General features: G+C 41.7%; 2 protein-coding genes across 18 annotated transcripts in view; one reads left to right on the top strand and one right to left on the bottom strand.

Annotated features, from left to right (window-relative positions):
- Positions 1 to 11,380, bottom strand: part of LOC132013626 (nuclear body protein SP140-like protein) — a 68,757-nt gene extending 57,377 nt beyond the window's left edge. For 8 of the 15 annotated variants that reach the window (XM_059393689.1, XM_059393688.1, XM_059393687.1 and 5 more), the window contains exons 1-4: positions 9,550 to 9,645; positions 9,284 to 9,411; positions 6,762 to 6,925; positions 1,451 to 1,831 (exon numbers count right to left, since the gene is read on the bottom strand). In XM_059393689.1, the coding sequence (XP_059249672.1) occupies positions 1,451 to 1,539 (89 nt within the window). In that variant the 5' untranslated portion in view covers positions 1,540 to 1,831; positions 6,762 to 6,925; positions 9,284 to 9,411; positions 9,550 to 9,645. Of the gene's footprint in view, positions 1 to 1,450; positions 1,832 to 6,032; positions 6,148 to 6,761; positions 6,926 to 9,283; positions 9,412 to 9,549; positions 9,646 to 11,289 lie in introns of those variants that run through there. The other 7 variants (XM_059393681.1, XM_059393679.1, XM_059393680.1 and 4 more) reach the window with 7 other exon arrangements.
- SP110 (SP110 nuclear body protein) overlaps positions 11,311 to 12,773 on the top strand; it is a 34,245-nt gene continuing 32,782 nt past the window's right edge. For all 3 annotated transcript variants that reach the window (XM_059393677.1, XM_059393676.1, XM_059393678.1), the window contains exon 1: positions 11,311 to 11,537. In XM_059393677.1, the coding sequence (XP_059249660.1) occupies positions 11,311 to 11,537 (227 nt within the window). The remainder of the gene's footprint in view (positions 11,538 to 12,773) is intronic.

The following is a 12,773-nucleotide window of genomic DNA, read 5'->3' as shown; positions in this document are numbered from 1 at the left end:
CCTGGAGTCCCGGGATCGAGTCCCGCATCGGACTCCCAGCTCCATGGGGAGTCTGCTTCTCTCTCTGACCTTCTCCTCATTCATGCTCTCTCTCACTGTCTCTCTCTCAAGTAAATAAATAAAATCTTTAAAAAAAAAAAAAAAAAAAAAAAGAATACAACAATTGTACAGCAAATCTTCCTAGTGAACAACAAATGGAAGAAATCTCAAGGAAAATGTACAAGAGGTAGCTCTCTCACACCCATCTGTACCTGCAGGGGTAAGAATGGCATTCTACATCATAAAATTAGGTTAGAGATGCCCTCCCATAAGATTTCAAGTAACAGTCACAATAATATATGTTTTTCTCTGGTCTAATATAGAGACGTGTCTATATTAAAAAGTATAACTCATTGTTGTGTATCTAAACCTGTCCATGTAAGTGTTCTCTATACATGGAGATCTGTAAGACCCCTGGATTCCAAACACTATGGTCAAGCCTGAGAAAAATAATTTCTAAACCGAAAAAGCTTTGTAATTCTGGTTCTTAATAGGTGGTTCCCCTGGCTGATAGTATCTTAATAAACCTCTCTATAATTCTAAAAGGTGTAAACACTTGTATGATTTTTCTATCCCGCATTAAGAGGGTCATTGGGACTTCCCGTTATAAATATGCATTAGAACAGAATGAAACCCATTCCTTCCCTGAATTCCTTTAAAAAAGAAAATGACTTCTGTTAAAGCTAGTTGACCCAAGACAAGTGCTTTGCCCTCAGACTAAAGAGTTCCCTAAAATGGAAGTAAAGGAATTAAAGGCACAATAACTAAGGGAAGGGAGTTAGGTGAGAAATTGAAATCAAAGTCTGAAAAAACAAAAGTGGTCTGGGTGCTAACTGCTGTAGCTGGTGGCCAAAGACCCCAGAGGCAAGGAAGGAGTCCATCCAGTATATCCTCCAGCCCTGAGAGGCAGTGGGGCCTGGGAGGCAGACTCAAGCATTAACCAGCAGGATTGCTTGAAAGGCAAAATACTGAACGCCCCCATGCGCCTCCATGCAGGAGATTCGAGGCTGCTTAAGAAAAATAGAGATGACTCAGATGGGAAAAGCCTTCAACCTCAGGAATTTGAGATTCACAAAGCCAAAACCACAGATTTTCAAGTCCATCTCATTTAATGGAGTTCCACACTAATACCTCAGCCCCTTGCCCTTAAGTAGGAACAAACAACAGGCGACAAGCGTTTGCACAAACCTACCACAAGAACGAGTAGAACCAAGATGAGCAAAGAATAAAAATGACCCCAGCATACACAGAAATAGTGCTGGGGACAGAAGAAAGTTTCCAAAAAACAAGTATTGTCATACAGATAGGAGCATATATTATTTCCAGGATGACATGAAGAAAAATCAGAAAATAAGAATACAGTGGGCCTGGAAATTTGAAATGGTTGTTAAGATTAAAAAAGAGATGACACCTGTCAGTGCAGCAGCAGAGCGGGGCGTGATGGGCTGGGCGGTCAAGCACTGAGCCACCCGGCTTCGGTTCGGTCGTTTCAATAAGCATCTTCAATATCAGTGGTTCTGCGGCCTCGAAACACAGCAGGGCTCCTCCCCTGTCCCTTCCATTTATAGTTCTCTGGGAGAGTTCTATCTTTCCGTTTTGGGTTTTTTTTTGTGTGTGTTTTCGTTTGCATTTTATATCTTGTATTTATCCCCTGAACACATTTTGTACTTTTTTTTTCTTTTTTTAAGAAAAGAAACTCGTTTGTGTATATATAGATATTTGCATGATAAACTGTAGTCGACGTTCGGTTCCTCAGAAGGTCTTGCTGCTGTCAGGTGTACATCCGTCATAACTGTATTAAACACATTTCATATGTAAATAAACGTGGGACATTGGTAAAAAATAAATAAATAAATAAGAGATGACAAAAAGGTTAGTGAAAGTGGTTATAAAATAAGAAAAATTTCCCAGAACATAGTGGGGAAAAAAAGGGGAACCTAACCAACTAAACTTGAAACCCTCAATGCCTAAAACAATTATTCAATTCTACAGATTCAGAGGTAAAAGGAAATGACTCAAAAATATATACTCTGTTCAGTTATTCATGTGTGAAGGCAAGATACTTGTGCAAGGTACACTGTGCTGAGCAGAGCATAACCTACACCTAAAACTAATGTAACATCGTGTGTCAACCAAACTTCAATTAAAACAAATCATTGTGCAAAGGCTCAAAAAATATTTCTCTCCTGCACCATCTATGTTGGTCACACAATTTTCTTTAAGATTTTATTTATTTATTGGAGTGAGAGAACAAGGGTAGGGAAGGGGCAGGGCGAGAGGGAGAAGCAGACTCTCCTCTGAACAGGGAGCCCAACACCGGGCTCGATTCCATGACCCTGAGATCATGATGTAGGCCGAAGGCAGACACTTAACTGACTGAGCCACCTGGATGTCCCAGTCACACAATTTTTAATGCCATTTCTTTACTTCTGGGCAAAGGTAAGCTGCATCTTCCTGTCTCCTTGAACTGATAGGTATCACTTTGGCAGAATTCCCAGCTAACACCTGATTAGCCATGCTCACTTCTCCTCTGTTACAGTGGCTGTCATTTCATATGGCTGCCACTCATCAGCCAGAGTCAGAGTCCAAGTTGAGGGTTCCCTGAAGCAGAGGTCATTGACCCACTGAAATTTTAGAATCGTTGTTGCAATAGAATAATCTACTCCATTCTTACTGACACATTCTCTAGAAAAATTATTTGATGATGTACTACAAAAGAGAATTAAGAAATCAATACCAGCAAAGTTTTGTTACAAGGGAAGTAGAAGGCATCACCCAAACCAGTTAAAATAGCGATGTCTAAAACCTATAAATTTTATTTGGAAACAAAAGCACATCTCAAAGGTTATCTTTTTTTTTTTAATTTTTAAAAGAGTTTATTTATTTATTTATTTTAGAGAGAGAAAGAGAGATCACAGAGGAAGAGGGAGAAACAGACTCACCACTGAGCAGGGAGCCCAATGCGGGGCTCCATCCTAGGACCTTGAGATCAGGACCTGAGCCAAGGCAGAAGCTCAACTGACTGAGCCATCCTGGCGCCCCTCAAAAATTACTTTAAAATCGTGAAAAAATAAAATTAAATTAAAAATGAAAAAATATAAATATTTGGTATAATTCTTCAGGGAATAAATAAATAAGTAAAAACAAAAAATAAAATAGTGATTCTCAAAGTAGGGTCTGGGGACCCCTGGGGTTATATAAGACCCTTTTAGGTATGAGCAGGGTCAAAACTGTTTTCATAATAGTACTAAGACATTATTAACCCTTTTTCTCTCTTGTCATGTCACACATGTATAGTGGAATTTACCAGGGAATACATGTTCTGTGGCATCACAAAAGATTGAATGCAGAGCTGATAGGAGAATCTAGCTATCTTCTACTGAGGCAACTATTAAAGAGATCTGTGAAAATATAAAGCATTGCTAATCTTCTTATTAATTTACTTTCTTTTAGAAAACAGTTATTTTTCATAAAATATGTCATTTATATTAGCAGGTAATGAGTACATTATTTTTTTAATGAACAAATAAATATTTAAGTGCTCAGTTTTAATTCCTAATATGGCAAATATCATATAGATGTAATCATATAGATAGAGTTCTCACTGATTTCCTATTCTCAAATCATCTAAGAGATACTGTTTGTTCAAAGTAATAATAGCAACTATGTGATTAGAGCATTTGGACAAGCAAAATGACAACAGCAATGTTGATAAGGACAGGAAGGAGAAGTTGGTGACATTCTAAGATTCCTGCATCTCCCATGAAGCAGGACAATGTAATTTGAAAACGTGGATATGAAGAAAATAAATGATATTAAGCAAAGTAAAAATAAATAAGTAAATAAATAACTAACAGATATGACAGTTGTAAATATATATTGCAACCTCTAGGAAAAGCACTAAAAATGTTTTAAAAGAAACATAATTCATATACCAGGAGAGAAGAGAAAATGGAGTCATAAAATGTTCAAATAAAACCAGAAAAGGCAGAAAAAGATAAGAAGAAAAAGTAGAAACAAAGACAAAAATAATGAGTAGAGAACAGTTGCTGACATATAGCTATTAATCCAAGTACTCTACAAATACTCTATATGTGAATGATCTCAATGTAACAATTAAAAGACAAAGATCAATAGAGTGGAAAAAATAAAACAAAAAACACCCAACTATATGCTGTCCATAAGAAAGCCACCTTAAACATAAAAACATAGATAAGATGAAAGGGAAGGGATGGAGAAAGATATACCATGCCAGCGTTAATCAAAGGAAAGCCATAGTAGCTATATTAATTTTAGACAAAGAAGGCTTCAGAACAAGGAAAATTGTCAGAGCTAAAAATGAGCATTATATAGTGATAGAGGGGTCAGTTTCTCCAGGAAGACACAGGAATCCTTCATATGCATGCAACTAACAAAGTAGCATCAAAGTACATAATCCAAAAATTGATAGAACTATAAGGAGAAATAGACGAGTCTTCTACAACTGTTGGAGACCTCAATGCCCCTATTTTAGTAATTAATAGATCAAGCAAGCAGAAAATCTGTAGGAATATAGTTGACCTGAAAAGCACCATCAATCAACCTGATCTAATTGCCATTTATAGAAAATCCACTCAACAACAACAAAATACACATACCCCTCAAGCTCACATATGCCATAAAATATGCCATATTCTGAGCTATAACACATACCCTAAAAATTTTTAAGGATAGAAGTCGTTTAAAAATATGTTCTTGGAGCATAATAAAATAGAAGTAGAAGTAACAGATAGCTGGAAAATTCCTGCAAATACTTGGAATTAAAGAACACACTTCTAGGTTAAAGAGGAAATATCAAGAGAAATTATAAACTATTTTGAGCTAAGTGAAAATAAAAACACAGCTTATTAAAATTTAAGGGATGTAGCAAAAGCAGTGCTTAGGAAAATATACAGCACTGAATGCACATATTAGACAAGAAGAAAGATCTAAATGAACAATCTAAACTTCCACCTGTAGAAACCAAAGGAAAAAGAGAAACTGAGACCTAATGCAAGCAGAAAAAAATAAATCATAAAAGTTAGAGTAGAAATCAATGAAACTGAAAAGAGGAAAACATTGGAGAATATCAATGAAGTCAAAGCTGATTTTGGGGGGAAAATCAATAAAACTGATAGACCTCTAGAAAAGCTAACAAAGAGGGAAGATAGACCTTACTAATATCAGAAATGAAAAAGGGATCATCACTATTAATCCCATGGATGTTAAAAAAGATAGCAGAGAAATAATACCATGGAAAACTCTACAACGAAGAATTTGGTAGAAGATGAAACAGACAAATTCCTTAACATACAAAACTACCAAAGTTCACACAAGCAGAAACAATCACCTGAATAACCTATATCTACTAAAAGAATTGGAACGACGATTAACAGACCTCCAAAAGGGATGTCTGGGTGGCTTAGTTGGTTGAGCACTGGACTCATAAGTTAGGATCAAGTCATGATCTCAGTGTGTGGGATCAAGGCAGCACCAGACTCCTTGTTCAGCTTGAAGTCTGCTTGTGATTCTCTCTATCCCTCTCCCTGTGCCCTCCTCCCCAACCCCACCCCACTCATGGTTGTGTGCGCACACACACATGGGCTCTCTCTCTCTCAAACAAACAAATAAATAAATAAAATCTTAAAAAAAAAAAAAATATCTCCAAAAAAGAAAAGCACCAGACCCAGATGGTATCACAAGTGAATTCTATGGAACATTTAAAGAAAAAAATAATAGAAGTTCCCTCCAATCTCTTCCAGAAAATAGAAGAAGAGGCATCACACCCCAACTCATTTTATGAGGTCAGCGTTACCCCACCCTCACCTCTCAGTGCCTTCCTTCCCTGCCTGGAGGCCAAGGAGTGGCTGGACTCAAGCGTGCTCATCTCCCATCTCTCGGGACCAGGTGGAAGAGCAGCTGTGGGCTGCATCCTTGGCTTCCAGGAGGGAGGGTGCTGGGTGCTGAGGACCTACCTGGCTTTTCTGCAACGGTGGGTGACATTCTGGGGTCTGGCCAGCACTGGAGTTGGGTTAAAGGGGTTTCCATACCCTTCTACATTACTTTGATTTCGAACAAGAATGTGTTGATGTCTTTATCTTGTATTTTTAGAAGACAAATTCCCCCCCTTCCCTAGTCAAATGCGTAAAACCCCGGTTTTACTTCTTACCTGGTTGCCTTTGTCAGTATTGGATCTGCTTTCACTTCCCCTAACTTGTTGGTGTTCAGGGGCCCTGCTTAGATGAGCTCTGAGCAGAACTATCCCCCGGCTACCCAGAAACCAGAAGTTTGGTAACAGGCATCCAATTTCAATGTTACTTTTTCTAAAAGAAACTTTTCAGGGCAGAGTTGTCTTTGGGGGATTGGGGTAGGGAGAGAGGAGACATGGGAGCAATGAGAAGATTTGTAGGGCATGGGAGTCATGGAACCCCGCAGCGAGGCCTCAGGAGGATCAGTTCCACCCATGTAGGTCCAGTTGCATGACTTTTGCAAAAAAATAAAAGGGTGACATGAGTCAGGGTGGCCCCAAGTTTCCCCAGCAGCTAATCTGCTGTGATTTAAGAAATCTGATCTGCCCATTATTGATTTATGTGGAATCTTTTTCTGTCATATACCTGTGGAATGAGTCTGGGAAGACAGAAATAACCAATGTAGACACCGACCTTACAGGAGATAGGGATCAAGGACAAGAGGTGAGGACTGACCTGCGGCTGAGCTGGCTGCCTCCACTCGCCATCTTCCACTGCCAGCCCCACTGGGTCATGGAGCTGGCCCAGGATCAACCTTGAGCAGACGTTTATTCCCTTTGTGCCTCCCTGGAGCTCTGAGGAAAATGTCTACCAATTGATTGATCTCTCAAGTGTGGTACCTGAAGGGTAAAAGTGAAATCACTGAACCGTGTGATGTGACTGCACCGACACGACGTCCCCCTCTGTGCCCAATTTCTAAGGCAGTTCTCAGCCGTGGGGATGAGGGGCAAGGCCAGCTGGGTTTCCATGGCAGACAGGTCACTGTTTGTGCAAAGGAAGGAGAACAGAAAGGTTGATTTCACGCAAATAGATCCAGGTTGTTCGTGGTGAGGGGGCATAGTATATGGGGGCAGGAAGTGAACCCCATGTTTGCCCCAGCCTCTCTCTGCTCAGGTGGTCGTGAGAAGGAAAGAAGGAAAGCCAGACATTTCAGATCTTTTCTGAAATGGTGGACTGGCCTGGCATGGTACTCAGCCTGAACCAGAACAGCATTATAAGATGGGGAAGATGTTCCTCAAATTGCTGGAAAGCAGCCAGAGACGAGAGAACTCCCGACTCCTGCAACCAGAGGGAAGTTCCAAGTTTGAGCAGAGAGGCCTGGTGTGCCATTCTGTTTTCTTAAATTCACGGGCACTTTACAGATGCATCCAGGGTGATGAGAAAAACTGAGCTTCAACTCATCACTGAAGTCGGGGTGACAGGCTTCCCGAGGGATGGGGGAAGGGTTTGGTACTGACATTACCTAGACCTTAAAGGACGACGTGATGCTAGCTACCAAGGGCATCACATTCATGTTTGTATGTAATTTTTTTCACACATAGCCAGCCTTTCATTCTGTAAAGGATTTGAAGCCACTTACAAAACCACACTGTATCAGCATAAAGATGGAAGATAAAGAAACAGGAGCAAAGCACAAATAAAATAAACAAAATTGGAGGACTAGAAATCCTGGTAGGACAATGGGTCCAAGACAGGCAAATGGGAGCCAAGGCATCTGTAGAGTCCAGGGCCTCTATCAGCACAGTGGGCCAAAGCAGGTGAGGCCTGGGGGACCAGAAGCAAAGCAGGATGTTTCTAAAGTATGTTCCGCCGAATTCTGCTTCTTCCGGCTCATTATAACTGTGCTAGAAATTTGCACAGATCTGTTTGTCAAGTGTAGAGGGCCAGAGACTTCTACCCTTCTGCACACTTCAGCTCTTTCTTTCCTCCAAAGAAGTGAACATCCATCCGGGTGGGACAGATTGCATATTCTGGAATATTGATGAGGACATCCTTACCAGTGGGTGGAGCCTACAAGCTTAGCAGGTGCTGCACACACATGGGACCGCCTGCAGCCACCTGCTGCCCGTCCTTTCTCTCTCCCTCTCTCACTTTGTGGGTCAAAGGAGCTGTGAAACTGAACTGAGTGGCCCAGACAAGGCCTGGCACAGACTATGAGAACCCACTGCGGAGTCTCCATTCTCTCCTCTTCTTGCCCTTAAGCACCAGGCAGACCCAGGCCATCACTCAACTGGACAATGACATAAATGTACCAGCTTCTTTTGCTTAGAAACACAAGGTCTTTGGCATTACTCAGGGGTACTCCCATCGAGTTTATAAGAAAGCCCTAGTTTGCAGTATCCTGCATTAGCCCAGATAACAACAGACTGGAATTTTAGCTTGTATCTCCCTCTATCTTGTTTTTCTCTATGTTTGCTAGAGAACCAATCTCCCTGAGATAACAGATCCTGGACCAAAACCATCAGATGGTCCCTGGTTCCTAACACAGGGTAGAGTTGTTTTCTTTTTTCTTCCCTATGACCCGTAAGATAAGAAGATTCTGACCTCTGTCCTGCCTCTGTTTCCCCACCCAGATTTAGGCCAAGTAGGTGGGAACCTCTGAAGGCCAGTCAATGCTTTCTTTATAACTGAAAAATTCCTCTCCATCTTATTAAGTGTGCTAAGATCTGGCACTTAGAATTGTGTAGTCCTAATCACAATCCAGTGCTAGAAGTTAATATGCTACCTTGCTCCTTGCCCAAATCTACCACTCCCATCTTTGAACACTAATGGGATGTTCACTCCATTTGTGTCTAGGCAGGTAAGATAACCAAGCTCAGACTAAGCATACTTCTGTGAGGATTCGTTGCCCACAATTCATTCTGATACCAACTTTTAGTCAGTTGGAGATTTGGGGTATGAGTAATCAAAACTGACACTGGCTAACTCGGGCAGAAAATCAACTTCTTAGATGTATGTTGGGTAACTCCCAGAATTTACAGGATGGCCAAGGACTGAGATAAAAAGATAAGCAGTCTGGGCAGTAAGATCCTAAGCCCAGGTCATTCCACGGACCTCAGATCCATGGTATGTGGGCACCGATTTGGCAATGTGTTCTTTCCATTCTGGTTAGAAAGGAGGGTCAGGAGGAATTTTAGTTCCTGCATGACACATAAGCACACTCATTACAGTTTTGTCTCGGGGTTATATTAACTCACCTGTCCTTTGTCATAAAATAGAAGAGATCTGGATCACCTGGACATCCCACAGAACATCACACCGATCAGTTACATTGGTGACATCATGGTGATCGGACAGGATGAACGAGAGTTGGCCAGCACATCTGCTGAAGAGGAATAATATTGACCCTCAACAACGGAGGAATAATATTGACCTTCAATCTCAACAGCATCATGACGACCCCAAGAAGCCATATATCAAAATGTACATACTGTATTTTTTCATTTCTGCAAAACTTTGATACCTGCAAAGAGAATCCTCAATAACAGGAAGCACATCAGTGACTGCCTGATGCTGTGGTTGGGGAGGAGGCTATTTGCAAAGGGTATGAGGGAACTTCCTGGAATGAAGGAAATGATTTATATTTTAATTGTAATTATGATTACATTGTTAAAACTCATCGAGTTAAACAGACACTTAAGATGAATGCATTTTTATGCCTCAGTAAAATTGAGCTAAAAAGGAATTATGCATAATTTTAGTAAATTCTCAGAGCATGTATCATTGAAATAAACAGCTCAACTTTTCTCATTAGTACTGTATTCTCAAGCATGCATGGCTTAGATAAAAACATCTTTCATCGTTATTCACATCTTTTTCTAGTTTAATCATTTCCGTCTGATCTGGCATTGTTTCCTCACCTGCTTTTTTTTTCCCCCCCTTTGCCATATCTATCTCTGGGTGGGTCTAAAGGAGGGGATTCTTGGTTCCAGGCTGGGATGTCCAATGTCCATGAGGGGGTTCTCTAGGGTAAGCGGAGGGCTTCAGGTAAATGAATTGTGACAATTGTACAAAATGCTCTGATTCCCTCTCACTACGCACACCCCTGCACCACCCAGTGCTGTATGCTACCGAGCACGGCAGGACCCTCTCAGCCGTGAGCACCACATTGTGTCCTGGGGGTCCCTCTATTACCACGGGCTTCCTGAGTCTCCTATGCTTCTGTCAGTGCTGACCTGCCAGCCCTGGCCTGTTACTCTAGAATATGCCTGGGTTGCTGGTGCCTCCAAAACAAGCAGGGAAGGGCTTTCACTTGAGCCTGTGAGCCCTGGTTTCAAGCCTCCTTAGACCCCAGAACCATTTCTCCTATTTTTTTCCCCCTGTGAGGAGCATGGGGGTCCTGGTAAGTAAGGGAAGCTCATCGGTAGAGCACATTTGAGAATTATTGATTTAAATAAAGTTAAACAGATTTCTGTGTTCTCACAGACCCAATGTACATAAGGAATCTTTCAAGGGTGTTTGGAGGGAGTATTCTGCCTTCCCTGAAGTGGCTGTCTGGAGTCTTCTCCTGGTCCCAGCTCTTAGACCTGGCTTCCTCACATCCCCTGCTCCCAAATGTCTGCCTGGCCCCTGGTCACTTTCCTGCCCAGAAGTCTCCCTACCTTTACATGATTTCAGATTATTTTTTTTTTTAAAGATTTTTATTTATTTATTTGACAGACAGAGATCACAAGTAGGCAGAGAGGCAGATAGAGAGAGAGATGGGGAAGCAGGCTCCCTGGCAAGCAGAAAGTCCGATGAGGGGCTCAATCCCAGGACCCTGAGATCATGACCCGAACCAAAAGCAGAGGCTTTAACCCACTGAGCCACCCAGGCGTCCCATGATTTCAGATTATATTCAGGTTCCCTTTTATCTCAACTTTCTCAGACAATAATTTTATTCTGACAAATTATGGGCATTTCTGAGTTACCTCCCCTCCCCTTTGGTTTCTGTTTGTTTTTTGAAGTTTGATGGTTTCTAGTAAATTTATTCAGTTGTATAACCATCACCATACTTCAGTTTGGAAACATTTTCATCCCCCCAAAATTACAGAAGGAGAACAAATAGAAAGTGGGTAGGGAAGCATACAGATGGTAGATTCCCAGCTCCCTCCCTCCCATGGCCCCTGGGGCTGGACTCTAATGCCTCCTCCCCCCTGCCCAGCCCTCCCCAGGCTGATCCAAATGGCAGCACTCCCCACCTCCCCCAAATGCCCCCGAGAACCTCACAAGTGTCTGGACGGAGATGGAGGGAGGCAGCAAGCACTGTCTTCAGCTTCCTGCACGATCTGCTCCAAATACTTTCACTTTTCTTTTCTCCGGAAGCCTGGCCCTCACTGCATGTGGCAAAGCACAGACTTCCTGTTTCACCCCTGGCATTCCCCTGCTGTTCTCCAAGTCTTCCAGGAGTGATTCCTGGCTCAGACCCTGGACCGGGAAAGGGACAGAGCAGGTGACAGACCCAGCATCCAGGTGGGTTTTTGTCTTGGCTGCTTTATTCTTCATGTTTGGTAATTGGGTTCTGATAGCTGATTTCCCGGCAGCAGCTACAGGATGGAACCAACTACTCAAACTGTGAGCCTCTCTCTTTGTAAAATATTGTCTTCCAAACATAGAGAGCAAAGTGGGATTTAACCAGAGACTCTGAAAAAGGGGGACAGACGTGGGAGTAATGGGGGAGCAGATATAAAACACTTTTTTTCCTAAATTCTAGCCTGTTGTTGTGGATGGAATCAAGATTTGCTCTCTAATCTCCTCTTCGTGCTCTGTGATTTGCACTCTGCCCCAAATGGGCAACTTACTTATTATCCATCGTGCAAGTGACTAGAGGTAGTTGCTGGGAAAGAGACAATAAAGAGAAAACATTTAATTTCCTCTCTAGTGTTTCATGAACTTTTTATATATTTTTCTTAAGCACATTTAAGATTGGTTCCTTGAAATAAATTCCTGGAAATGGAATTTGGAACTCAACAGAATACATGCTTTAGAGCATCTGACCCTGATGGCTAAATTAGCCTCCAGAACATTTGGACCTGTTTACATTTTCACCAGGAGCATTTGTGATTATTGCTTTTATTCTTTATATGGAAAAATTTAATAGGCAAACATTATTTAGTTTTCAGGATGCCTGGGTGTTTCAGTGGTTAAGCATCTGCTTTCTGCTCAGGTCATGATCCTGGGGTCCTGGAATCAAGTCTGGCATTGGGATCCTTGCTCAGCAGGGAGCCTGCTTCTCCCTCTGCCTGCTTTGCCTGCTGCTCCCCCTGCTTGTGTGCTCTCTCTCTCTCTCTCTCTCTGACAAATAAATAAAATCTTTATAAAAAATTTTTACGTTGTCTTCTTTTGTACTGTCCCAACTACTAGTGAATTGCCATGTTTTTATGTATTTATTGCACACTTGACTTAATTGCCTGTTTATGCCTTTTGCTTTTTTTCTATGTGGATGTTTATCTATTGCTTATTCGTTTTTAAGACTGCTTTACATGATAAAAATCTGAACACTTGCATACAAGACCCAGTATCATGCACTAGTAAAAAATGGGGCTTAGGGTTGCCTGGATGGCTCAGTAGGTTAAGCCTCTGCCTTCGGCTCAGGTCATGATCTCAGATTCCTGGGACTGAGCCTCCACATTGGGCTCTCTGCTCAGCGGGGAGCCTGCTTCCCCCTCTCTCTCTCTGCCTATCTCTCTACCTACTTATGATCTCTGT

The sequence above is a fragment of the Mustela nigripes genome, chromosome 3, assembly GCF_022355385.1.
Source record: "Mustela nigripes isolate SB6536 chromosome 3, MUSNIG.SB6536, whole genome shotgun sequence".
NCBI classification, from domain to species: Eukaryota; Metazoa; Chordata; class Mammalia; order Carnivora; family Mustelidae; genus Mustela; species Mustela nigripes.
This window is presented reverse-complemented; position numbering and strand designations above follow the sequence as displayed.